Raw genomic sequence first — 27,595 nt, 5'->3', positions numbered from 1 at the left:
ACTTTTAAGCTGAATCATTTACCCCACCTATGTTCCAATTAAGCAGATTTCTCAATTAAACACATCTTTTATGACGTGCAGTTCTGCCAAGCAAACTTGTAAAATACTTGCTTAAATGAAAACAGTAGAGCCTCAGGATTCTGGGCGTTCGCACAAATATTTTGATTGTTCCAAAGTGGCAGTTTGTCTCATTATTTAAAAGCATTATTTTTTTCCAGTTATTTTAATAGTTTTTTTTCATCATCTTCTTTTCAGCAAATTGACTACTTGGTGAGCCAGTACAACACAACTAAGGATAAAGCACTCTCTGACCTAAATAGTAAGTACTTTGATTTAAAGGGAGTTAGCGATGTGTATTTAAAGACTTCAATAGGATGATATAAATAGCTTATAATGCAAAGTGAAATTTTATTTGTAAGAATATGGTTTTCAAGCAGAAGTGCTGTTCTTAGTGGTAATTGAGACTAAAACCTGAAATTCTCTTCACATAAAACGTCTTGGAGCAGTTGTAATGCATATTGTGCCTTGAAATAAAAATCTTTTGTTAAATTGCTTATACAATAAGTCAGGCTAATATTTTATTTTCCTTTTTATAGATCAGTAGCCACTAATACTTAATGCTTTTTTAGAATATTATTCCTCGGTTATTAATGGTGGAGCCAAATGTCAAGAAATGAAGTTACTAGCTGTTTTGGTGGTTCCAGCCAGCGAGAGATCTATTTGTTTATTTTTGTTGTTATACCTTTGTCCTCTACTCAGCTACAAGTCTAGGCATAAGCTTATCTTCTTTCTAAAGCTGCTTAAGGTATTTGCCATTTTAGAACAAGCAGTTGAAAAGCAGGAGATAAAACTTGAAATACAACTGCTGCACTTTCTCCTTCAGCGGAGTTACGATGCGAAGCGTCACCTTTTAAAGCTCTCAGTAAACAGAAGCAACAGAACCACTGTTTTTCTTTTTTTAATTTAAGCATCACTTTCCAAAAATCATAATAATAGATAGGGCTGACCATATTCAGTGCAGATTAGAACTCCAGATGCACCGTTAACAGCTGTTAGTAAGTGTGTACGGGTCTGCGTTTGAAGTGAAATACAGAAAGACAAACCCTATTTTAAATAAGATAGTTGCTAGGATCAAACTATGCAACTGTGGCAGCATGCCATTTACCATGAATTGACTTATCGTGCCCAGAATCTGTGCTTCTGTCTAGGTTTAAAACCTATTTTAAAGGTAATTTTCAATGCAGCCAGTTTGGCATAGCCAGGGGTCAGTGTGTCTTGTCTGTATGAGGCAACTAAAGCTCATTGAATGTGGTTGCAAAAGTAATAGTACCTAGTAGTCTTTCTACTTAGTTCTAGGCAGGAACACTCTGGTCTAAAAAGGTGTGTATCATCTTTAAGTCTATAATAATAATAATAAATTGACATCTGCATTTCAAGTACTAGATTGTTGCTTCCCAGGCACTTCAAATAGAATCTCAAATTAAATATTTATTTGTTCTCAGTGCCAATTTAATATATAAGTTACTGGGAACCTAGCCGGATCTGGGATGAGAATGCTCCTCAATAAATGAAGATAGCTTTTATTTTCTTGAAATACCAGAATTAAGTGTGTGACACCTGGGGACAAAAGGATTTCATTGTAAGGGAATCATCAGTAGCGTAAACCTTGAGAAAACTGCAGTTCAGTTTGCCTGCCCTAAAGAGACGCTGAAAAGTGTTTTCTGCTTGATAAAAATTTCCATCCCAAGCCAGACACGACAATGCCGACAGTAATGGATGCTTCTGTACTGTGCTGTATTATTGTCTTATCAAGAGCAAAAAAAACCCTCCAAAAAACCTGTTCACTGTCATCAGGAGAGATGGGGAGGGACTCTGTCAGGGAATGTACTGATAAGATATGGGGTAAGGGTTTTAAACTGAAAGAGGGGAGATTTAGATTAGATACTGCAAAGAAATTCTTTCCTGTGAGGGTGGTGAGACACTGGAACAGGTTGCCCAGAGAAGCTGTGGCTGCCCCATCCCTGGAGGTGTCCATGGCCAGGCTGGATGGGGCTTTGAGCAACCTGGTCTGGTGGGAGGTGTCTGCCCATGGCAGGGGGTTGGAACTACATGATCTATAAGGTCCCTTCCAACTCTAACCAGTCTATGATTCCATGATCTGGAAACGGAGGGGACCCATCAACTACCTAAAGGATGTGTTACATGAAGATGCTTCACCAAAGTCTGCTCGGCCTTTGTCTGTCTGTCTGTCTGAACCAAAGCTTTGTCTCTGTTAGTGGGTGGAGAGATAGGAGGGTGTGTTGGAGGGGGTGACTTTGGGTGGGCATGAGAATCAGTGCTAAATGTCCTGGAGGGGAGGGAGGAGGGCAGGGACCAGCAGACATTGTGCTTAACACGCTTAAGGGATTTCAGCAGAGGTGGCTGGAAGGTCTGATGGGTGACCTTGACATTGCTGGATGCATGAGGAACAGGAGAAAGGGAAAGAGTTCATTTTCTTGTCACTCTTGCACTATGGAAACATAGTGTGTAGCGAGAGAGTGTGCCACAAAATTCCCATCCAGATGTTGAACCTCATTAGAAAAAAAATGTAACTGTTTCCAAAACAGCACTAAATACAATGAAATATATATTTTGGAGTTTGTTGAAATGTTATGTGTCTTTACCTGTATGGTCAAGTGCTATTGAATGTTCTCTGCCATATTTTGATTTACTGCTTTCATTTATAGACCTGTAGCTAGCTAAAGGAGAGCTGTGTTCCTGCGTTATCTTCTGTCATTAAGTTCTAACTGTCAGGCCTTAGAGTAATAGTGTGTAATAGTTCTTTTGCTCTCTTTTCTCCTACAGATGTTGGACCACTGCTTGGAAGCAGAGTTCAAGAACAGCTGGGAAAAGAAGTGCGTCCCGCACTGGATGCGGCTCTGACAATGGCAGGAGGTAAAGATGTACATGTTGTTGTATTAATCTTCTGTTGCCATGGTAAGATGGGCATCACCTTTCTAGTGCACAGCATGGGATGGCTTTGTGCAGTACTGTGATTCAACTTACCATTTTTCTACGTGCCTTGATATTTCTTTTGAACTGGGGATTTCAGATATTTTGAGGTTTATAAATCTGTTTAAAAACTAAGTAAAGATTTATGTGCCAGTCATTGAAGAGAGATGAAATCCAAATTCCCTGCTCCAGGTGGTAGTCCCTTTCCATTGAATATTAGGGAGATGAGGAGAACTGCTTTAAGAGCTGTCCATGGGGCTCTGCAGGTTAGTCTTCACCAGGTGAGGGAATGAACATTCAGTGGCCCTGTCCTATACACTTCCAAGCCTGTTACGAGAGTGATAACCATCATTTCTTGTGTCTCTTGAGTTTAGCATCGCTCATGCTTAGTTCTGTCTCCCATTAAAGAAAATAGCCTTTTATTATTTATTCCATTTAAGGGTTTTTTTTCAGGAATCAGATACAGCTTATAGAGCAATCGGTGAACTGGAGTCACCTTGGATTTTTTTTTACCCATTAATTCTTTCTCATTCACTCGTCATCATTGTCCTTTTTTTTTGCTTTATTTCTCTTATTTGTCTTGAAGTCAAAGTGGAAAGGGCTATCAAAGGTAAAAAATACAATAAAACCTTGTGTTGTGTGAAGTGCACTTTATTTTTGTGACTAGTGTATTTTTAGTTGTATCTGTGTGATTTTTTGTCCACTAAATACCTGTTCAGTGGTTGTTTTTTTGGTTTGGTGTGACTGGGATGAAATCTAAAGCCAGACAGTGTTGAACACTCCGTAATGTTTGCTGATGCAACATGATCTCTTTCCCTTTCATCTTGCAGCCACATAATTTGTGAGTTGGGTTATACCCAAAGTACTGTTTTATGAATATGGTCTTTCTTTTAGTTTCTAATGGCCAAGGGTTAAAGTTCTTTACTGAAATCCCTGGGTAAGGAGAGGAAGGGAAAGAGAAAAGTTGTCAGGGAAGTGGATAGAATCTCAATAAAAGTAACCCGAGCGCATTCATTTGTTTGTAGGAAAACATAAGTGACATCACTTACGTTTTTCTACAAACAAGTGAATTTTTATGTGCAATAAATACATGTTCTGTGTTAGAGGGTTTTTCTGGGAGGGAGGCAGGGCTGTTTAAATCAGTATTGTTAAGACTATCATAGCATTTACACCTGTGCACTTTCTCCCCATATCTGTATCTCTAGACTTGTTTCTAACTTTGTTTTTTTAAAAAAAAACAAAACCAAAACCAATCTTTACATCCTTGCAGCCATCAGAGAAACAAAGGAAGCGCTGGAAAACGTGAGCGTCTCTGTAGAGGTTTTGCAGGAGGGAACAGAGAGGCTTCATTCCAACCTGACGGAAGTTAAAACGCACCTGAGCAACACCCTCAATGATTCCGCCTGCTCTGCGGCTCAGGCTGCCTCCACTTGCAACATCATCAGGAACTCATTAAGCCAACTGAACATCAATGCCAATTTTAGTGGGGTAAGAGGACCTTTTGCAGACTCTTAAGGGTGCGATTGCCTTGAGGAACCCCAGTGGTATCTCTGCAACGCTGTGTGCTGTCACTTTTGAGATAAGTGACCTTCTCTTATTCTGTGTTTCTGGGTAATTCCAGTCTCTGTTTTCGTCTTCTGTGTAGCAGCAGATAAAGTGTGTGTCAAGCAGCTGCATTAAAGTGCTGCTCTGGGCACTGAAATAATCTGCCCACCCCCCAAAAAACCACCACCGAGGTTAAGCTTTGCTTTTGTACAGCAAAGGGTTCAAGGGTGTGCTAGGAAAGATTCTACTGCTACAAATTGTCTAGTTTCTAGTTTCTTTGCCCTCTCTCCTTTCTTTTGAAATATTTAATAAACTAACAAAACTACTACTTTGATTTGACTCGAATACTTTTTGCTTCCTAGTTGCCGGGAGTGAGCTCACAGCTTGCCAAGGTCAACGATGTCCTTAAAATAGACCTTTCTAGTCTGGTTCAAAAGGTAAGTTTCTTGACAGGCTTGTAAACTGTTAATTAATAAACTGGGTTACTTACGTATCTCTTGTTTCCCTTGGCTTTCTCAAGCAGTGTTCTCTTGTTCCCGCCTTATGCAGCCTCATGGTGGATCTCTCTCCTTATTATATCATTGCTTGGCCAAGATTTAATACTTGAAAGTATCAATGTATCCCCAGGATACTGCAGATCAAAAATGTATTGCTAATTGTCTGCTTGAAAGAACAATCCTTAAAAAACAAAAAGGTAGAAACATGGATCTACTCGCATGCTCTATATTTTTTGATTCAAACTAAAGGAAAAAAAATCCATGGTCTCCTAATTAGTTGTGTTGTATTCCTGCTATTTTGAAGTATGTCTTTCAAATTCTGAATTCTTTACGTGCACATTTGATATTAAATCTGGCACAATGGACTTAATGTAATTACTGTTAGTATTTTTGCAAGGCTGTCCACAAAACACCGTTATTTTCTCCTAGGAAAAAAAGTCATAGTTTGAGCAGTTTAACAAAAGGCAGGTTTAGACCCTGCTTTTCCCCTTCTCACTAGAAAAAGCAGTGCAGTGTCTTCAGAGGCAGTTGGGTTTCACTGCTTATAACATGCATTTCATGTTAAGAAAGCACAGAATTGCAAAGAGGAGGTATTTGGTACGTGGTAACTCCTTCCACTAAGTGAGTCTTCATATGTGCCTTCTCAGCTTTGTATGAGGTAGGTCTGGCAGGCAACAGGACTATGAAGTTTGAGATGATTGTGATTGGTGCATATGTATTAACCTGTAGATTTACATTTTTTTTCAAGGACTATCCTGGAGAGCAAACCAAATCTGAAATACACTTGAGTTCCTATTTTGCTTTGACCTTTTCTAATGTGCAGTCATAAAAATGTATTTTTCATACTATTACCACATACATTTTAGTGTGTCTATACTTTTACTCCTTGTATAAACTTAAAAAAAATGGCAAGAATTTTGCAGTGAGAAACTTACTATAGTTTTTCCAACTTTTATTCTTAGGGTTATGCAGCATTTAATGATACTCCAGACTTGGTGGTGAATCAAACCAGGAACATTTTATCAGGTGAGGACAATCTGTCTTTTCACTTTGATTATTTAGTGTTGATATGTTTACATTACTTATTGATGTTTCTGTTTCCTTTTATTGATAATATTTTTTCTGGGCTAGAGATGATTAAACATGGAAACGTCAAACTTAATTATTTTTTTTCTTTAAAAAAAAAACACATAGAAAACAACTGTCTCTTAATGAGGACCCAAAATTAAATCGAAAAATGGGCTGTATGGTATTTTATTGGAGTGGGTTTATTTGTCAGGCTTTTTACTGCTCAAGTACTGAGAAGTCTTAGGATTTATTTGATTGAAAAGCTATTTTTCTTTGACTGATGTGTCTATGGCCTATTTAGGAGTGTGATGTTAAAAAAAACTAAACCTGCCTCATGCTGCATTCAAATGTAGTGGATAGGGAAGGAGAGGTAAAAATATGCCTTAAGGATAATTTAAATGTCTGACTTAATTGTTTTGTGACTTGGGCTTTAAACTGTTACTCTTTGACAGTGCCTGGACACTTGTCATTTGAATAAAATGTAGTAATACCGTATGTATACTAATCTATTTTAATTTTTGTTCTTGCATTGTGGACCTGTTCTGCATATATAAACAGCTGTTCCTTGTAAGTTTTTTGGTTTTTTGTTTTGTTTTTTTTCCTGGGCAAAATGAAACACAGTATGTATTCCAGTGTAGTATACTGTGTGAATTTGCCTAAACCGAGCCAGTTTTCTAAAATTGATGTTATACTTTTTATTAGGAAATCTAGTGCTAATTTATTCATATTCGGTATCTACCTGCTGATAAGTGTAAACACAGGTTATCTTAATTTATCTATTTATAAATTGTTGAGGTTTTGTGTTTATAAAAATGGAGTTTGAGTTACAAATAAAAAAAAATAATATTCTAGTTTTACTAGTTTGTTACCTGGTTGAATTTAGAAGAGTAAACACCAAAACAAGCAGCCAAAAACTTGTCCAGTTGTTTGAGAAAGAGAAGGATGTTGCCTACTACCAAGTAGCAACCTATGGTTCTACATCCTGCTGTTCCAAGTGTGTTCCAAGTGGAAAGAAGGAGAAGAGTCAACAGAAACTGCATTTTACAAATAGACAATACGTATAATAAGTGAATTAATCATGTCTTTGTGTATCTAGATACTGTGCATCTAAACTGTACATATAGGGTAGCATGTTCATTCATAATTTGAGGAAAAAAAAGACTTAAATGATCATTATCTCAAGAGTGTTGCTAACTAATGGGAATGAATTTAAGTAATCTTTTTTAATAAGATTGAAAATCACTAGTATAGGTTCTCAATACCGGCAGTCTAATTTCTTTCACAGTGTTGTATTCCCAAGGGATGGAGTTTAAATAGATTTTGATCTTCTCCTTCGTAAACTTAGTGGCTAATTGTCTTGCTCAGTGTTACCATTTGCAATACTGCACGAAAAGCAAGATTTAAGCTGGCTAGATAGAAAAGTGACACATTCATTATAACGAAAGGAAAGAGAGAACTCTGGCTCGACATCTACATCTTTCATCATTAAACCGAATGCTAAAAATAAAGTCTGCACTGTAAAATGCCATTGTGTTACTTTGAAGCTCAGTGGTTTTGTTGCCTGCTTGTCTCTTCCTCACGCTTGTCTTCATGGCTTGCTCGTTACATGTGGCAAATGGCTTTTAATAGTGTTTCATAAAGCATACGTGGAATGTAAATTTCTTCTATGAATCTGTAATGGTGCAATATGTGTATTCTTTTTAGATATCAAAAACGTGCTGGAATCCATTGGTTCAAATATCACTACCTTCACGAAGGCGCTCCCCGTTCAGAAGATCTTGGCAGATCTGACCATCTATCTTACCCAGAGTGAAGCCTACGTTCAGGATTATTTTCCATTAGTGGAGCAGTACGATTTCTACAGGTACGTGTGGCAAACGAGGTGGGAGTGAAGTGCTGCCTGTTGGTAGCACTTGGTAACATTCTGATGTTCTTTGAAGCCAGTTAAACTTTTAATGACGAGTGCAGTGAAACCAAGGTGCTGTGGGACAACTCTTTGTTACTGGCAGTGTGGTAAAAGCCAAAGCTGTGGTTAATCAGCAACCGGGTGCTGTTCCACTACAGGGCAAGAGCCAGTTCCTGCTCTGCCTTCAGGCCTGTGGCAGGAAGGACAGACGTAGGGCAGTGTCAAAAATGTAATGCACAAAGGAATGGATTGTTTCACAACGCCAGGGCCATTTCTTATTTAGGGCTTGGCTTTGTTGAGTTGCAGGTAAGTTGCGAGGGCATAGGACCAGAGAGGCCTTGAAGGCAATCTCTTTTTATTATCTTTCTCCCACAGAGGAGTAGCAGCACAGATTCTGCTTCACACCTTGTAAATCTTCACACCTCCGTGCTTGTTCCTACTGAGATAGTGCTTTTCCTTGTGAATGCACAGGTACCTTGAGAAAAACATATTCTTCATATTTGAGACCTGTGTGACTCCTACATTTGAGTAATGATCTCATTTTTTTTGAAGCATAAGGCTTTTAATTTCATACCATTTAACTTTGTCCAGTTTTAGTCAGTTCAGTCCTCAAGCTCATCAAGTTCTCCCTGTGTTTTGACACTTCAGTTGGTCCTGTATCAATAATTACTTCTATCTTTGTGTAATAGTCAGTTTCACTGCTACAGAATCAGTGTGCTAGTGGCTTTCATGCAATGTTAAATAAAAGTGTGCAGAAGACTTTAAGAACCTGACTTATAACCTCACCTTTAGCCCATTCCTTACCTGGCAGTTTTTATGGTGAGCCTTAATTTGACAAATTTACCAATGTTTTCTTTGAAGCTCAGATGGCATTTAACCAAATAAATCTATTGCTTCATTCTGCTACAGTATACTTCTGGTAATCTTGTATTTCAGTTTGAAAAAGTGGAGAAACATATCTACATGGCACTTAAATACCCATTCTCATCAAATCTGACATAGTAGTACTTGAAGTACAAATAAAAACATCAAGCCTGTAGTTGTCCAAATGATTTCCCATCCATCCCTTAATTACAGAAGCATTATTTGTAGTTCTCAATAAATATTCTTTTATTAATGTGCCTGTCAGCATTCATGTTTTTCTTTCTCTTTATTGCTTGTGTATATTCATTATGATAAACCTTTCTCTGATTTTTTTTTTTCCGGTTCCTGCTTTCTCTCCACAAAGCTACAGGGAGGAGAAAAGGGAACTTTTAAGCTGGGAGAAGTGGCTGAAGGGAAAAGGAAGAGGAGAGGGTGAAAGGCTAGAATGAGATACAAAATGTGTGAATAAATGGATGTGCTCCAAATACGTGGACAGATAGAACTGTTCTGTGATTTAATTAATAAAAATGAAAGTTCAATTCCTATCCAGGATCTTTCTCCTGATCAAGTTCCATGAACTGCTCCATACATTGAGAGCATTCCAGCACAGACACACAAAGCCTTGGTTTTAGTAGCTTTAAATACAGTTATTTACGTTTGCAACCTAACACACTGTGTGCAAAAGTAGTTAGACTTAGAATAAGAGCGACTACCAACTTCATGACCAGTGGCCAGTCCACATCCATAAATTTATCCTTTGCTTCTTGAATAAATTACCGTTTGAGACTCTGCCTCCTCTGAGTCATTGTTTGCTCTGGTTGGCGCACGTTGACGCTTTGGTACAGTCCACCTGCAGTAACTGGAGTTGGAAACACCTCAGTCCTGTGATGTTTGTTCCCCAACCTTGAGTAGCAGCTGTCTATAAACCAACAGGATTATCTTCTGGACCAAAATACCTGCTAATGTAGGAAAAGCAGTTTTTTCATCGTTAATATTTGTGGCTCAAACAGAACCAAGAGCAGGCCCATTGGGAACACGGTTTTGGCTGATGTGTCCTGCAGGTCTCCAGGGTGTTCTTTGCATGTGAATAACCAAACACTTTGGTTTTTATTCCCTAGGTGGCTGGGTTGTCTCATTCTGTGCTGCGTGCTGGTCCTGATTCTGGTCTTTTTCTATCTTGGACTGCTCTGTGGCACCTGTGGTTACGATAAACATGCTTCCCCAACAACCAGAGGATGCATCTCCAACACGGGGGGAAATTTTCTTATGGCGTAAGTTTCACTAATTGGTGAAAAATAAAATAAAAGTTGCTGTAGAAAGTTGTTTTTAATGATTTTGGAGGACAGATGTATGAAAAGAATTTGTTTCGTCTCCTGTCTATGTGTGCTGAAAAAAATAGAGCAAAAATAAATATTAACCTCACGTATTTTCACTGAGGGACTTGGGGATTTTGGGTTGCTCTTTCATTGAGAATCATAGCTGAAGGATAAAACCTCTGAATCTAGTGTTTTAAGTCAAGTGTTGTATCTAATGAATTTCTATGTAAGCCCATTTGGAAATTGCAAAAACTGGGAACAGATAACTGAAAATATAAAGGGAATTTTTACCTTTTTAGTACACTTGAGCACTTGCTCTAAAGGAAAAAAGGCCACATGAGGAGTCAAGAAAAAGTTGACTTTCTCAGAGCACTTTAGGAGGTTTAGGGTTGTTCTTGGAAGTTCCCAGTAGTGGCTTAACGTCATTTCTGTTGGGTTTAAGAGAAGATTGCGTCTGAAGTCTGCCCAAAACTCTTTTGGTAGCACAAGGCTAGAGAATTGAATTCAAAGAAGAAAATTGTGTGCTTTTGTGGCACTTATCTCTTAAAAGACTTTGCACATCCAATGTAAATGTGGGCATTTTAGATGCACCTTGGCTGAAGGCTTTACAGGGCTGAAACGTATAAGATATTTCAGAGGAAGTATTTGGAAAGCAAGTATTTTAGCCATCTATCAGTTTTTATATCTCTGTTATATCTGCTGTTGGCTTCACTGTTGCCTGAAGTGTATGTATTTTGTTCTTAAAAAGCAAAAACTTAGTTGCCTTACTTCTTTTTCAGTGGTGTTGGATTCAGTTTTCTATTTTCCTGGGTGCTGATGATTGTAGTGGTGCTCACTTTTGTCACAGGTGGAAACGTAGAAAAACTGGTCTGTGAGCCCTTTGAAGATAAAACTTTATTCAAGGTAAAGTTATTCAAGTTATTAAACACCGAAGAGAATCCCCCTGAGTCCTGATGGTCTTGTCAGCTATGTATAGCTGCTTATTTTTTATGGGACACTTCAAGTCAGTTTGGATCTGGTTTTACTTTCCCATTACACACCGAATAGAGACATTCATCCTTTCTTGGTTAATTTGCTTTGCAGCGAATACGGCATGCCTGTCTTCCTTTGAAGTTAATTTTTTCTGTGATTTAGCATTTCTTGGTGACATGGAGCTTTAATATTCACTCTCTGCACCAGAATTTGCTGTTTTGCTTGTATTTCCATTATTGGGTGATGAGCTTAGATGTGGGTATGTATCAAAAGATTGTATATGAATAAATTCATGAATTGAAAACTCAGAATTACAGTAATATTGCTGATTTTTTTTCTTCTAGGTTTTGGATACTCCCTACTTACTAAATCAACACTGGAAAAACTACCTTTCTGGCCTCCTGTTTAAAAATCCAAATATTAACTTGACTTTTGAGAAAGTGTACAGGTATTAAAGTTATGGTTAAGATTTAATTCAATTTATAAATATTGTTTTTGTGGTGTCATGCACTTCGTATTTCAAGCATGCGCAGGAATTGCATGCATTCCAATACATCCTGATTGTCAAGTGAATCACTAGCAAAAGTAATTTTCTCCTATATGTGAGTTATTAGAGATAGTCTTAGAGTAATATTGTATGACAATACTAGTTGAGCTCTTTGAAAAAATATTTTGCATCTTTGAGACGAGCAGAAATTGTTAATGACTTGCTTTCTTATAGACTGAGCTTCAAAAAATATAGCCAGAACTTTTTTTTTAAAGGGCTACTTTTCTTGGAATATGAAAACATTGTTAATCATTCTCTTAACAGTTGATCCTCAGGGTGGTTTTTAGGCTGAAGTATGTATTTTTATTTTTATAGTGATTGCAAGGAAAACAAAGGAATTTATACTTCCCTTCACCTAGAACACCTATTCAATATCAATGAATTTCTAAATGTTAGTATGGTAAGTAAAGAAAGTATGAGTGAGCTGGTGATTATTTTTGATGGTTGGAGAGGTGTTTGCTCTTGAACAGGGTATAGCATGGCTGGGTTTTATGGGATTTTGGGTTTATAGACAATACATCCTGCAAGGCGGCAAGAATTGTCCAATTAATTTGAAAAAAAATAAATCTATTTACAAATAAGGTATTTTTTACCTGTCTCAGTGGGCTGTGGAAGGTTTTCTGATGTGCTTTTTTTATGGCTGCTGATAATAACACTGGCTTTAATTTTGAAACAAAGGCTGTTTACAGTGTTTATAAAGAGAGTCTTGTTTTTTATATAAATGCCTTTCTTGGTTTGTTCCCTTCTTATTCCAGGCAAATTTATCTTGGTGCAGGGTATAATACGCTTTGCTCCTAAGAATGGTTCTGATTTTGGTGGGAAGGGGTTAGGCTAAAATAAAATCTTTTCAGTTAAACTGTAATAATACATGACTGTGCTGTCGTTATGTGACTCTACTAATTTTGGGGTCACCTGTACTACTCATCTTCACTACAGCAACCCCTAAGGGATCCGTGTTCTGATCTACCAGGAACTAACTGTACACACACTTAATAAATACAGTCCTTGCCCCAGATAATACACAATTAAAATGAACAGGGAAGATTCACTAAGAGGGAAAATAATTTTGAATTTCCGCAACGGAGCGATGGTGGAGGCTGGGAAGGAAGGCAGGTTTCCAGATTCCTCATCTATTGCTCTGCTGCCCGTGCAGGACAGGTAACATTTTAGTGCAGTCTAGTGCAAGAAGGCTTTGGGTAACACTAAGCAAGTCGTCTGTAGTCACCATTAAACATATTTAGAGGAGTCTCATCCAGTCCTGTGGCTAATACAGCAGTGTCTGTCCCGGCCACAGGTGAGATACTGAATTCTCCGGGTTTCCTTCATTCAGGCCAGGGGTATAACTTAAATTTTTTAAAGGATAGCATTCCTGGAGGGGAGAGAGAGTTCTATTTTGTCTCCTCCTAGGAGGATCTAACATCTATTCAGAGAAGGCTGCTTAAAATGTAATGGGAGGCAAGTAGTTCATTGGTATGAAAGATGTGTAGGTAGGTTAGAACACGCCAGGATACTGCAGATAAGGGAAGAGCATTACCTGGTGGATTCTATCAAAGCTAATTGTATTAAACTGATGTAAGCAAAAATCAATGTGTGCTTCTGCATGGAAGTGACGAGTCAGCAAAAGTAAGATGTTTTTTGAGGGAGGAGTGCCTACAGAGGAATATGCACCGAGTGCAAACTGCTTTTGTGTTTTATTTTGTTTCCCTCACAGTACACAGAAGATGTAGCACTTAAAATTGAACACATTCAGATAAACCTCAGCAAAATCATTCTGCTGGATGAAATCGGGAAGGAGAATCTTCTGAATTTCAGCTCCTCAGGAATAGAAGGGATAAACTTTGCAGCATATTTGACAGAGGTGAGATTGTAGTAAACTGGAGACACGACTGCGACAAAGCATAAAATGAAATATTTCTTTAACAATGGAAAAAGTGGAGACAAATTTGCTTTTGGATTTTGAAGAATTGCAAAACTTGGAGCAAAAGCACTGCAAAAATTAAGGTCAATAAACATGAAAAGAAATAAAGGGTAGACAAAGTAGGTAGTGTGGTTAGTTAAGTGCAAGCCATCTCTATATGCAATAATAACATACTCTTTTTCTTTCCCTACTGTTCACATCTTGTTTCAGATCAATAAAAGTGTTACCAAGGTTGATCTTCTGTCATTTGCTAATGACTTAGAAGCAAGAGCAGACCAGCTGGTAAGCTTAATACAGTAATACATAAAATGTATTGGTTTTATACTATATAAATACATAGCCAAGTATTTAGACTTCTTATGGAAGAATTAATGTACTTCAGACACTTAACTGTCAAATAAGGGAAAGCTTTCGAGAACATGTCGCATGAGAGCTGTATTTTAAATATTACTATTGATTTTTGTATGCTAACTTGTAATTTCTTAAATTCCATTGTTTGCTTTAGAAATTAGGGATGTTTCCTGTGATTCTGTCTACATTTTAGGGTCCCTGTTGGAAGAAAAATTGCTTAGATCATTATGGAAAAGATGATGGGAATTAATTTTCTTGCAGTTTGTGAGCAGAAAATTTTGCAATTAGCCATAAAATTAATACTGTGGCAGCTCGTAAGGGCTCTGATGAGAACTGGGGCTCCATTGTGGTGGGAGGGTGCACAAAAGAGATGCTGTCTGCTCTGAAGGGCTTTCTGAAAGCAGACAGGCAGACAACGGTCAGAGGGTAGAGCTACACCATCGCCCGCAAATGAACCTGCAGAGTGACAGGGCTGTGTTAACAGAGAGGGAAGATTCAGTTGATGTGTCTGCGTGCGTGTGGAGGTCACTGTCTATTTACTTTTCAAAATGAGAGTCATAGTTTAGCCTCTGGATTGGACGCTGGCCCAAGACAGATTCCTGCTGGGGGATGTGGGAGAGAGACTTATGCTGCGCACGTACGACAGTCGCTCAGGTCTCTAAGGGACACAGCAGTGTGAGACTGTTCCCTTTGGAATTTATCAAATATCCAGACTTCCTCCAGGGAGAGAAGGCCACCAGTAGAAGCTCCTGGTGTGTTTACTTAATTTGATCACATCCGTTGTGTTATTTTATCTTTCTTTTTTCTTTTTTCTGCACTCATGGCAGGGTCAGGCTGCTCATTGGTTTTTTGTATCATCATTCATATCCTCTCCAAGCACCATGAGCCACACGTTGCCTGTTCACTCCTCTGGGAGGTGGCCCTGCCCATGGCAGGGGGGTTGGAACTTGATGACCTTTAAGGTCCCTTCCAACCCGAACCATTCTGTGATGATTCCATGTAGGATGTCTGCTAACTTGGACAGGCACCAGTAGCTTTGCCCCCACTTCACTTCCATTTTCAATTTTTACTGTGCTATTTTGAAGGTAATAGAGGTGGGGAGTTTTTGCTGTTGTTTTGGGGCTGTTTTCAAAGTGGAAATTGAGGTTGTTCAAACATGTTATATCTGACACATAATTGCCTCTGAGATGTCTGTTTAACGGTGTATTCTACCTAGCTCCACAGAGGAAAATATATTGTGCTGGTAGAGTGGTTTTTCGTTATTTTTTGTAATAGCATCTAAAGGAAGCAGTAGAACTAAGAATAGATCAGGCAGAGTAATTTCTTCTTATAAAAGACATTGAAAAATGCCCAGAGAGGTGGTGGAGTCTCCTTCTCTGGAGACATTCAAAACCCGCCTGAACACGTTCCTGTGCAGTCTGCTCTAGGTGGACCTGATTTGGCAGGGGGGTTGGACTAGATGATCTCCAGAGGTCCCTTCCAACCCCATATCATTCTGTGATTCTGTGAAAAATACATTATTAAATATGTTCACTGTCACGGTGTGCGTTTTTATTTCTTCCTTGCGATGCTATTTAGTGTAATCTATGAAATGTCTAAAAAAAACCCCAAAAAATAAAAAAAAAACCCCACAGCAATATGACTTATTACAAAAATTATTTTTTTTTCAAAATTGATACTGCTTCCCAACGGTATTTTATGATCCCGCTTTGGTATTTGTGATAGCTCTTAAAGTTCACAAAAACAATCAATTAAAGAAATAAAAGTTGGGAGCCACGATAATGAAAAATACCCTTTGCAGGTGCTTGTCCAAGTTACTGTCTTGAAAATATGTAAACCTTTGTGCCCTCAAAAGAGTGCCCAAAACAAGAGCAGGTTCTTGTGACGGGGAAATGCTGGTCCCAGCTGGGGCACCGAGCTGTGGGGTTCCTGCACTGAGGTCTGGCGTGTGGCAAGTGGGGTGAAAAGTCTCTTTGGTTAAATCTGTGCTGATAAGGTCATAGCCAGTATAGAATATGTTCTGATTTGGTTGCTGAGGTTTGAATTATTAATAGGGTTATTAATAGGTGCCCAGGTGGCCAAGAAAGCTGATGGCATCCTGGCTTGTATTAGAAATAGTGTGGCCAGCAGAAGTAGGGAGGTGATTGTCCACCTGTACTCAGCACCGGTGAGGCCACACCTTGAGTATTTTGTCCAGTTCTGGGCACCTCAATACAAGAGGGATATAGAGGTGCTGGAGCAAGTGCAGAGGAGGGCAACAAAGCTGGTGAAAGACCTGGAGAACAAATTGTACGAAGAGCGGCTGAAGGAGCTGGGACTGTTTAGTTTGAGGAAGAGGAGGCTGAGGGGAGACCTCATCACTCTCTACAACTACTTGAAAGGACACTGTAGAGAGGTTGGTGCTGGTCTCTTCTCACAGGTAATTAGTGACAGAATGAGAGGGAATGGCTTCGAGGTGCAACAAGGTAGGTTTAGACTGAACATTAGGAAAGAGTTTTTCACAGAAAGAGTGGTCGGGCATTGGAATAGGCTGCCCAGGGAGGTGGTTGAGTCGCCATCCCTGGATGTGTTTAAGAGTCGTTTAGATGTGGTGTTGGGGGATATGGTGGAGGGGAGAACTTGTAGAGTAGGGTAGATGATTGGACTCGATGATCCCAAGGGTCTTTTCCAACCTAAGTGATTCTATGATTATTTTTTTTTCCCCTCCCTTGTGTTGGGGAATTCAATTCGCCGTACGCTGTTGTTAGCACCAGCTGTTGTGCAGCAGATGAGTTTACTGTGCAATTTCCATTGTTTTGTGTTTGCTGGAAAGCTTTGAAGCTACTGAACAATAAATACTGCATAATTCCATTTTCTTTTTTTTTTTTTTTTGCAGCCAAAAGGAGCACTGGAAAATGCCTTAAAGGGACATGCAAACAACATACGAGTGATTCATAACCAGCAAGTCGTTCCACTAGAGCAAGCTATGGTAAAATATTAAAGCAATATTTAGAATTGTTTGTAGAAAATATGAATCGCTAAATCTCTTAAATACGGTCTAGAAACCTGGATTTTTGCTATTATATAAGCAAAGATTACATTTGCATTGTGTCACTGAAGAGTAATCTGGTGAAAGTACGTGTTTAGAAAGCTTTGAAGCTACTGAACAATAAATACCGCATAATTGCATTTTCTTTTTTCTTTTTTTGCAGCCAAAAGGAGCACTGGAAAATGCCTTAAAGGGACATGCAAACAACATACGAGTGATTCATAACCAGCAAGTCGTTCCACTAGAGCAAGCTATGGTAAAATATTAAAGCAATATTTAGAATTGTTTGTAGAAAATATGAATCGCTAAATCTCTTAAATACGGTCTAGAAACCTGGATTTTTGCTATTATATAAGCAAAGATTACATTTGCATTGTGTCACTGAAGAGTAATCTGGTGAAAGTACGTGTTTAATAGTTTTCCTGCTTATAGTACTGCCAGTGCTTAGCGCTGTCTAAAATCATGACCTTTTTCTTCCCCATTTAATAGTTTTCCTGCTTATAGTACTGCCAGTACTTAGTGCTGTGTAAAATCACGACCTTTTTCTTCCCCGTTTTTTTCTGTATCTATTTGTGATTTATGTATGAATAAAAGAGGAAGCAGAGAACTTCACAAAATTCTAACCCTCCATCACTCGTTTTTCTTTTTTGCTTACCATTCATCTTCAGTAATAAAAGAAGTTACCACTTTCACACTGTGTTTCTTGGAGTTAGCGATCTCCTGACAGTGTTGGAATTGGAAACTCCTGACAGATGTATTTGGAGCCAAAGAAAAATCTTTTTATTGATGCTGTAAAAGAAGTGAAAGGGTTGCTTCTGCACTGATTTGTGTAGTATCAAGCTGTGAATCTCATACATGCCTAGGTGTTGTTTCTTCCTCTGCATAACATAAAGACTTTTAGTTTATCCTAGCAGCAGATACAGTATTTCTGCCTCAATCAAAGCCCCCTTGTAGAAAAGCATTAGGTCTTCTGTTCCACTCTGATGCTATGCTGTTCTTTCCTAATTAACTCCTAATTATTTTCATCTCTTTTTCCTTTCACAAAACTGACTGTCAAGAAATATGTTAAAGCTAGGGTAAGTGCTTTTTCCCTTCTGAAATTGGAGAATTACAGAATTCTCTGAACACTTGGTTCTGATTTTAGCTGTTCTCTCTTCCCTCCAAATAAATCTTATCGCTACTAACTGGAGTTAAATCTGAAGTCTTCAGTGCACAATTCATAACTACTTAGTGCTGTTGGTGAAATACTGATTCAATGATTAAACTGACAATATATTAGATTTAATGCAATTGTTGTTACTATATATAACGTGATGTGTTGTATTAGAAACAAAATAATCTATAGAAGACCAAAGTATGCATATAATGTTAAAACAAGTGGGCTCTTTTCCTGTATCAATAACTTGAATCTTTTTTTTCCTCCCTCCTTTCTAATAGAGCACTTTAAATCAGAGCATTAGGTTGCTGAAGAGGACATCATCTGAACTTATGGTAAGCTTTTCTTTCTGGCAACAGGAACATTTGCATATGTTTTAAATTCATCCACCACATAGGCAGGGCATATATTTTCTGTGCAGTTTTTTCTATTTCTAGCTGTTCTGTTGTTGGAAGAGACTGTAATGCACTGAGGTAGTAACCAAGATTTAGATATCTTTTCTGCACAGCTTCTTCTACCCTGGCTTTCCCTTCCTTATAGAGGAGGAAAAAAGGAAAGAAAAAATAATGTTTGGGATATTTTTTGAAGTATGAATTGTAAACTTAACTGTCGTGTGATAAAATGGACTTCAGTACAGTTCCATATATTGTGTTATTCATGTTCCTAAAAATATAGTTGTTTTTTCTGGAATCATTGAATGCGAACCTTGGGGGGGGGGACAAAAACCAAGAAGCAAAACACAAAAATACAACTGTGAAAAGAGAGGTTTGTGATTCACATCCTTAACTGCCTCTTGTCCAACGTCCAGCTCCCACTGGGGCCTGTTTCTTTAGCATTGTACTCGGTACCTTCCTGCCTCTGCAGCATCAGCCCCGCTGTGGTAGCAAGAATCCAGATGCACTTGTTGGCACTTAAGAGTCATAGTCACAAAACCGTGATGGACCATACCTAACCCAATTCTTCCCATTAAGGTTTTCACTCATCCACAGCAGCAGCCCAGCTAGATTTCCTTTAGAATCTGTGGTTTGAACCTGGATGTTCATGGCTTCAGGTAGGAAGCCATGGCATAAGGTGTTGATAAGCTAACCCAATTCTTCCCATTAAGGTTTTCACCCATCCACAGCAGCAGACCAGCTAGATTTCCTTTAGAATGTGTGGTCTGAACCTGGATGTTCATGGTAGGAAGCCATGGAATAAGGTGTTGATGATAAAAAGGATGATGTTTCATCCTTAAGTATGTTTAAGAAACATCTTTGCAGTCTGAGGTTTTACGTGCATTATTCTTTGTGTGTGTTCTTTGAGAAACTTCATGGGATTGTACATATATTGAAGAAGTGTCTCAATCCTTTTGGATATTGATTAGCAGCATGTTCTGCTGGTGGTCAAGAGTGGTGTGAATATACAGCCCACTGTTTTCTTCCTATGCAGTGTGTGTGTCCCTAGTGAATACACATACACTGGTGAAAGTATCTCTACACTTAAGGAAAGGAAAGAGAACGGAAGAGAAAGCTGAGCTGGTACATAAATTAGTTACACAGGTGCCAGGAAAAGATACCAGTCATAACCACTGATATCTTACTTTTTTAGTAGTGAGAGAACTTCTCCAATGATCATGAATCCTTAGGCAGGCTTATGTTCTGTCTGGAATTGCATGTTTTGTCAAGTTTTGACAGGACAGTGATGCTGGTTTATCAAGACAATAGGCTACAGACAAGGGCTGCAGAGCCATTCTAACAGCCTGACAGGGAGTTATTTGTATTAAACGTCCTCTCTTCCTCTCCAGGTTAAGGTGAAAAATGTCATTAGCGCTGTTAATGCTGCCCAGCTTCTCATAAATAACAATGCTTCTTTCGTTATTGTCCAGGTAAGCTTTACTTGATTAAAGTACATTAATTTATGGTGTCATGGAGATAGTGGTTCACTTACTTTTGTCTGTTCCTAGGAGACAAAAAAGTACATGGATACCATAGTTGGCTACTTTGAGCAATACATCGAGTGGGTCAAGGAGTCGGTAAGATGCATTTGCTTTATTGAGAGAAGCTGCATATAAAAAACATTCAAAAAACTAAATAGAAATAATAATAAAAAATGTTACATTGTTAGTGTGTTTTATAGTTTAGTTTGTAAGATATTTGTACTTTCTATGAAGGGGGAAATTTGTCTCCTATAAATAGGTCTGTTGTGTTCGAAGTAGAATCAAAATGATGAGTTGTGTTGATTGGAATAAAATGCAGATTTAACACAGCATCATTTTTCCAGGGCTTGCCTTAAATCTACCATTTGTGCTAATATTGCACTGAGCCTGACCTTGCTTAGTTCAAATTAATGTCATTAGCATCTTGTTTTATTTTTCTTTCGTCAGCTGCAGCCTTTGAAAAAGAAAGATGATGTTTTAAAGATGTGTATGTTCAGTTGATAGCACATCCCACTGGAATTTACTTTGAATTTGGATAGGGTGAGAGAGAACAATTTAGTAAACAGTATCTGTAATTGTAAGCAAGTTTTGAGATTCTTATTTTATTCTGTTAGATACTTCAAACTATTTTTTTTTTAATCTGTCTTTCAGATTGCCATGGAGGTAGCAGCCTGCAAGCCTATTGCCAATGTGATAGATACAGCAGTAGATATTTTTTTATGCAGCTATATAACTGATTCTGTGGTAAGAAATATTTTCTGTTACTCAAAATTGGGCCATCAAGTGGGAAAAGCTTTGAACATAAATCTGCATTTAATTATTCTGGCTAGACTATTCTGAAGTATGATAATAAAGTATCACATCCAAAGTTATAGAAGGGAAAAATGTTCTGATCTGGATCAAGTCCGATGCCAAAGCAGTGCTGGACTTGTTTTAGGTTCCCATTAAACTTAAGCTTCTATTAGCAAGAATTCTGTAAAATTAACTGTTCTTACTAAATGTCTTCCAACTTGAATTGCAAAGTAATACTGCTTTGGAATAAAAATTCTGGAAAGGGTGGATTTCATTTTAATTGCTTGTTTCTGAACCACCCTGAAATGGAAAAGCATAAAGATCTGAAGTTTCAGCTATAATCATATCTAAGCTAAGGGATGGGGCAGGGTCAAAAAGTGAGTGAGAAACACCAACAAAAGACTTTCTCATGTGTCTTTCCTGGAATCTAGAAAACCTCAATGAGTTAAAGGGACTCTTTATCACTTGACTTGTATTAGACAGATCTTGGTTCATTTCTGCACAGTGGAGAATTTGAGCGTGACTGGTAGCAGTATATAAGGGTAATATTGGCTTTTTCATCTTGCAAAAGAGCTTGGAAAGAGGACAGCATGTATTAAAAATAGAATAAGAAACCATATGCCTGGAAACCGCCTAAAACATCCTATAGCTATTATTTAACTTCATCGCACTTTTAGCCAGGTCCTACTCATACCAACTGTAAATGCATGTAATTAATCAAAGCCAAAGCACTCTAACCTTGATAACGCTCAACCATGAAATCTCCTAACCGGCCAGAATCACACTGTACTCATTGATTATGTCATAAGAGAGCTTTTCTTCTCCTTTGTGTAGCCACCAACCATGTGGTGGTAGATGCACCACGTTTTTCTTCATGATAGAGCGTAGCTGAGTCACCTATAAGTCAAAATGCCTCCAGCCAATACAAATCAAATTTGAAAAATCATCATTTTAGCACCTGGAGATAACTCAGTTCGACTGTGTGGTAATGAAATTAGTTACACAAACAGGCTGCAGTTAGAAAGTTAAAAATTACCTTGACAAAGTGCTGGAAACTCAGATTTTGACAAGAACTGCAAGACAACTAGTTTGAAATATCAAGAAAGTTGATAGTAAAAAAAAAATAAATAAAATAAATGGTAGTTTGCTAGTAAATTAATGCTGAGACACAAAATTACTTTCTAGCCCAAGGCTGACTACATTGAAATAACTTTAGGGCCCTGTGGCTGTGTAGCCTTGAGCAACTTTGGTCATATTCCTGCTTGGTTACATTTGTAAGACAGCGGTGTCCTTACTTCAGCTCACATTGATGGTGGAGGATGCTCAACATGCCCTGTTCCACACCAGTATAAGGAACCTCAGATAGTCCACAAGGGCAGTGCCACTAATTTCTGCTGTGTTCTTCTGGTAACAATGCTTAGAATATCAAGCAAGGATTCAGTACTTTTCTGATAAATTTTCTCAGTGATCTCTTTTTCCCTTGGATTTTGCTTTGTTTCAGAATGCCTTCTGGTTTGGTTTGGGAGGCTCTTCAATATTTTTAATTCCTGCCATAATTTTTGCTGTAAAACTCTCCAAATACTACCGTAGAATGGATACAGAGGATGTGTATGATGAGTAAGTATATACTCCTGAATAAGCTGAATGGCAAAGGGGTTGAAATGTTTTTTTTTTTTCTAGTGTCTCACAAGAAGGCGCTAATACTCCTTGAACCTTCTGTGCTGTCAGATTAGAACTGCATGTTCTTGTGAAATACTGCAGGTTTGGGTTGGTGCCTGCAAATTGCTTCCTGCAGGTGGGCTTTGGTTGCCCTGACTTGCTGGGACTCGGTGCAGATAGTGCCAGCTCTGACTTGGAGCAGCTTAATTCAGAATGAGGTCTTCAGAGCTTTGTGTACAGCCTTTATATAAATACCTTCCCGATGTGCAAGTGATTAGCTTTGCTAAGTGACCTGTTTAGGTGAATTATGCCTGCTTTGTAATCTCCTTGAATTAATGATTTGCTTTCTTACTGTCTTAGTTGTTCCTAACCAGTCTTTCCTTTTTCAATTGCAGTTCCTCTGTCTCAGGGACTTGGCATTTTACTTTATGATAACTGTTCTTACATATTTTCCCATCCGTTTTGGTTTTGCTGTTTTCTTTTCTCCTCTGTGTTTTGCTCATTGCTCAGTTAGCCTCTGCACTGCATTTCTCAAATGTCACACTGCTCATTTTTCATTACACATTCACAAGTCAGGAGAAGCAGAAACAGGCATGTACAGCTAAAACTACTCACTTATCAGTGTCTAGTTAATCACTCCTCCTTTTCTGTGTTTTTTTAGTGTCGAAACTATACCCATGAAAACGTAAGACATTTTTGCTGGTATTTTTTAAAATTATTTTATTCAGGTGGGAGGGTTTATATTTTTTATGTAACTTGTTACTTCGGAAGAGGTAACATGTTCTGTTTCAACACACTTTATAGTTTATATTAGAGTATACAACTTAAGAAGAATAGCAAAACAATTAATTAATTTTTGGAGAATATAAAAATATTTAAAAATGTAAAATTATAACTATGCTATAAGTCTTGAATGTTACAAAGGAAAAGTTATCTTCTATTGTACAGACACAGTTTATCTTTGCATATAATACCATCATCCATGTACATGTCTTAGAAGCCATACTGTACATAGTGCATCTTAGAGTTAACATGGTCTTTCTTGGTGTATTTATTTTATTACAGTACAGAAAATGGTAATAATGGTTATCATAAAGAGCATTTATATGGTATTCACAATCCTGTTTTTACAAGGTAAACCAAGTCTGAAACTGCATGCCTTCATGTGTCCTTACTTAATCTACTGTATTAATCACCTGTCCGATTTTCTGCACGTTTTAAAGTGAATCACTTAATTTATGTTTTTTTGCATGACTCGCTATAGCAAATGCTGTATGATTTATATTTCTCAAATATTCTTTACATGACGGCAGGTTTTGTAGTGATTTCCAGCAACTTAACAAAGCAATTGCCTGAATTTGATCTTAAAATCCAGGTAATTAGGTATTTATCGAGTGCAGTGGGTGGTCCTAAATTGATAAACATATTAAAATACTCCGTTAGCAGTTGAAAGTGGGATGCATTCTTACTCTGAAGCTGTTCTATTTTTTAGATGGTGAGGAGAAGAGCTTTTCCTGCACACAGGGCAGGTGATCCAGGGTATGCAGCAAACATGAACAGAGAAACCGGGTGTTTCTGCATGGGTAGAACTAGGGTAAAATCATAAAAAAGAGGTTTGACTTCATGTTTAAAATGGAAGAGATTTGGGTTCTTTTCTGTCTCTACAACTTTTGTGCTGTAAAACCTTAGCCAGTTGTGAGACTTTCAGTTTCCATAGGGTGCTCCACAACTTCAATATTTGGCTTTCCAAAATATCCAAGTTGCTTAAGGCAGGATCTGATTTATGATTGAAATCTGTAGCTCACTGTGCCTTACCTTGCAACTTCATGACTGAAAGTATGGATTAAATATTGGCAGAGAAGCTAGAGACCACCATTCTTTCAGGAATGGGTAAATACCAGGAGAAGTCAAAGTTTGGAAGTCTTGCCAGATTTTATGGCTGCATTGGTTGTATATTATTATTTATTAGAACTGTATTTTACAATAATTATTTGCTGACCAAATCTTGATTCCTCATTTCCTTCTGAAGGAAGTATTTATATATAACCAACCATGTCTTTAGTGATATTTATCATCATGATAGTCACGGTCTGTTCTGCAGCTTAAGGGCACTCCCTAAATTAACCTACAAGTCATTTAATTCAAAAGTGCTCTCCACTGGCATGTCTAAGGGCTCTCAGTTTTAAGGACTTGCAGTATTTTATGTAAGAGGAAACTAATAATTGCTCAGGCCTTAGAAGTCCCTTTCTGATCTTTGAATCTTTAATATGAATGTTAATACTTTTGAGGTTGATAGCATGTTTTCAGTGATACTTCAGTGATTGACTATTGGTTTAATGCAGAATTCCTGAATAATCTAAAAATCACTAACATAAAATAGTCTTTTAAACAAAGACCCACTAGTTCAGTCCTGACTTCCTTTTCCTAAATTTTAAGTTACTCAAAATGGTTTTCCATAATAAAATAGAAGGATTCAGTTTGAAGCAGTGCTGTCTTCTGATGTGCTGAGGTAATTTGAAAAACTGCTAATTATATGAGATACATGCTTTGAATTTCTCAGTCTGGGATTCCCGTAGCAATAGAGTCTTTTTTTTTTTTCATTTCAGCTCTTTGCTTTTATGCTACCCTTGCTTTTTCGTATTTCTTACAGATTATTTTGAGAAATACTTTGAGAGAGATGACTTTGGATACACCTGCACTTTTGTAGGTGTAAAGAATCCCATAGGTTTGGGGGGTTTGTCCTTTGAAATCAACTGAATTGTTCTGCTGGAAAGAGATGCAGATATCTTTCTTTATAAATAGAAGTTATGTAAATGCAAGTATGAGATCTACATGAGATATATTTATATTTGTACAGGTATCTCACACAGGTGTTTTTATATACGTGTTGAAGATACAAATGACCTCAAATGCAGCCACCATTTTTGTGAGGGCAAAATTGGAGGCTGGATTAAGTTCTCAGAGGAGTGGTGTTGAATAGGTAATCCAAGCACTTCTTCCTCTCATGAAACAAAGATAACCAGAGAGGTTGGTGAAGAAAACCATGAGTCTATTTCCTCCTGTTTGAAAAATTCCTAATGAATTGGGTAAAAGTTGGAGAACAGGTTGTGCCAACTGAGCTTGTCTCACCTTAGACACAGTATTTCTGCTGCATTTGTGGGCAAAAGAAAATGCTGGTTTGTTTTTTTGTTTGTTTTTTTTTCTTGTATAGCTCTGTGGAACAGTGGTAACATACTGGAAACATTAAGGGGTAAGTAATAACCTTTTCAAGTCAATTATTTCTATAATATGTGCTGTAAGGTTTAAAAATTAAAAAAAAAAAACCAAAAAATTATTGAACCATATTGATGTTCATATGAAAATCTATGGCTTCGTTCTGCTTAAATTACATTATAATTCTGTCTTCATCAAATTTTCCTGAATTGTTTCTGTGATTATTTCCAGGCTATAAAAATGAGGCTCAAGATTCTTCTACAGGAATATATCATTATTCTTCCAAGTGTATTGGCATTTGCATTCATCTTCCAAATCCTGAGCCACTTGTTTTATGTCACCCGTACTGTAAATCCCAAATGTACTATTGAATGTTATGCCATAAACTACTGTACAGAATATTTTGTGATCAGGGCACTGCCTCTCAGATACCACTGTTCAAGGCTTGAATTAAAAGGTTTTTTTGTTTTTTACTTTTTTACACTGGGCTTTCTACCTTACATCACAGTATATAAATTAATTAGATTAATAGCCTTTGCCTAGCAATCCTCTGACAACTGGTCAACTTCTTATCTTAAATTGTTGATTTGTGTTAAATACAGTACATACACGTTTACATAAAAATACATTTTGTATACAGAGACTTTTGTATATACATTTTTCTTAAAACTTATGAGTGTTTAGTTAAGATTTTAATATTGTATAATACTCTTCACAATTGAATTTACCAGCATGATCAGTGTTGCTATTTGGTGCTCTTGAATGACCACTTTGGACTAAATTTGAAGTGTAATGGGATCCACAGTGTCTCCTTATGTCTCTGAAAAGTTCTGTTGCAATTTTGCTTTCTCCCCTTTTTTTTTTTTTTAATTATTTAATATTTAGTGATTTTTGCAGTATAGATCTAAAAGGGACTTTTTGGAGAAGTTTGTTTTGAAACTCTTTGGGTGGGAGGGTTGGGAATGTGCGTGATGCGTAATATAGCAAAAAAGCTAAGCTTTCTAGCTTTCAGTAGTACTCAAAAAGAGCATGAGAGATGTCCTATGTTGGTGATTTTTAGAATGCTTTACATTTTCTGCCTCCCTTTTCTTCATTCACGCTCACTTCTGTAATGTCCTTAATAGTATCAGGGTTAAGCTGTGGCCCTTTCAGGGGGCAGTGATGCTATTTTTGCTGAATAATTTCAAAGTACGATTTCCAATACTGAAATTCAAATGTGTTTAGCAATTGGGGTTAAGATTTGTACTGTTAGTATTATTGCCTTGAATCTAGGCATGCATTTGGATCGCTGAATTAGTTAACAGCAGAATTCATCAACAAGGCCAAAAGTATCTATGTTACTAGTGTAAAACACTGTTACTAGTGTAAACACTTCCACAGGTGAAGTTAATTGGGTATATTGACCTAAATAGTGTCTCTTCATATATCAGTGTTGTTAACTTTGTTTCCAATGAGGTTCATTGGCTTGAAGTAGGGATAATCCTGTAAATCATTCATATAATTTTAAAGAAATGCTGAAAAGTGGTACCGGTCTTTAATCTGGAATAACCTTAAATTTTTCATTTTTAGGTCATAAATGGAAACATTTCTAATTGACAGTATGTAGCATATGTGTATATGTAATGTTCAGAACTGCAGATTTTTAAAAGTTTCTATTTTTAATTTGAGAAAATGTTCCCAATTCATTTAAATAAAAAAGAACTTGCTTAACTACCTGATGTTTGGTTCTCAATTCTTTTGCTGTGTAGACCTGTCTCAGAAGAGTTGCACTGAGTTAAAAATCTTTCAAAAATGATTTTGGTTTTACCCTGATTAAAAAATGGTGCTGTATTTGACATTTGTTGATGACTTTACCTT

General features: G+C 37.5%; 1 protein-coding gene across 14 annotated transcripts in view; it reads left to right on the top strand.

Annotated features, from left to right (window-relative positions):
* PROM1 (prominin 1) overlaps positions 1-27,358 on the top strand; it is a 66,261-nt gene extending 38,903 nt beyond the window's left edge. For 2 of the 14 annotated variants that reach the window (XM_014937115.1, XM_014937110.1), the window contains 24 exons: positions 256-319; positions 2,845-2,934; positions 4,262-4,479; positions 4,899-4,973; positions 5,996-6,059; positions 6,660-6,668; positions 7,806-7,965; positions 9,990-10,142; positions 10,967-11,090; positions 11,504-11,607; positions 12,022-12,106; positions 13,418-13,564; positions 13,835-13,906; positions 16,851-16,943; positions 18,062-18,079; positions 18,441-18,494; positions 19,943-20,023; positions 20,102-20,170; positions 20,726-20,818; positions 22,368-22,483; positions 23,187-23,210; positions 23,591-23,659; positions 25,737-25,775; positions 25,970-26,207. In XM_014937115.1, the coding sequence (XP_014792601.1) occupies positions 256-319; positions 2,845-2,934; positions 4,262-4,479; positions 4,899-4,973; positions 5,996-6,059; positions 6,660-6,668; positions 7,806-7,965; positions 9,990-10,142; positions 10,967-11,090; positions 11,504-11,607; positions 12,022-12,106; positions 13,418-13,564; positions 13,835-13,906; positions 16,851-16,943; positions 18,062-18,079; positions 18,441-18,494; positions 19,943-20,023; positions 20,102-20,170; positions 20,726-20,818; positions 22,368-22,483; positions 23,187-23,210; positions 23,591-23,659; positions 25,737-25,755 (2,001 nt within the window). In that variant the 3' untranslated portion in view covers positions 25,756-25,775; positions 25,970-26,207. The other 12 variants (XM_014937117.1, XM_014937114.1, XM_014937124.1 and 9 more) reach the window with 10 other exon arrangements.
* Positions 27,359-27,595: the final 237 nt, after the last annotated feature.

Source organism: Calidris pugnax, unplaced genomic scaffold (genome assembly GCF_001431845.1).
Source record: "Calidris pugnax isolate Ruff unplaced genomic scaffold, ASM143184v1 scaffold49, whole genome shotgun sequence".
In the NCBI taxonomy this organism is placed as follows: domain Eukaryota; kingdom Metazoa; phylum Chordata; class Aves; order Charadriiformes; family Scolopacidae; genus Calidris; species Calidris pugnax.
Note: the sequence above shows the minus strand (reverse complement) of the source record. Positions and strands in the feature narration are given on the sequence as shown.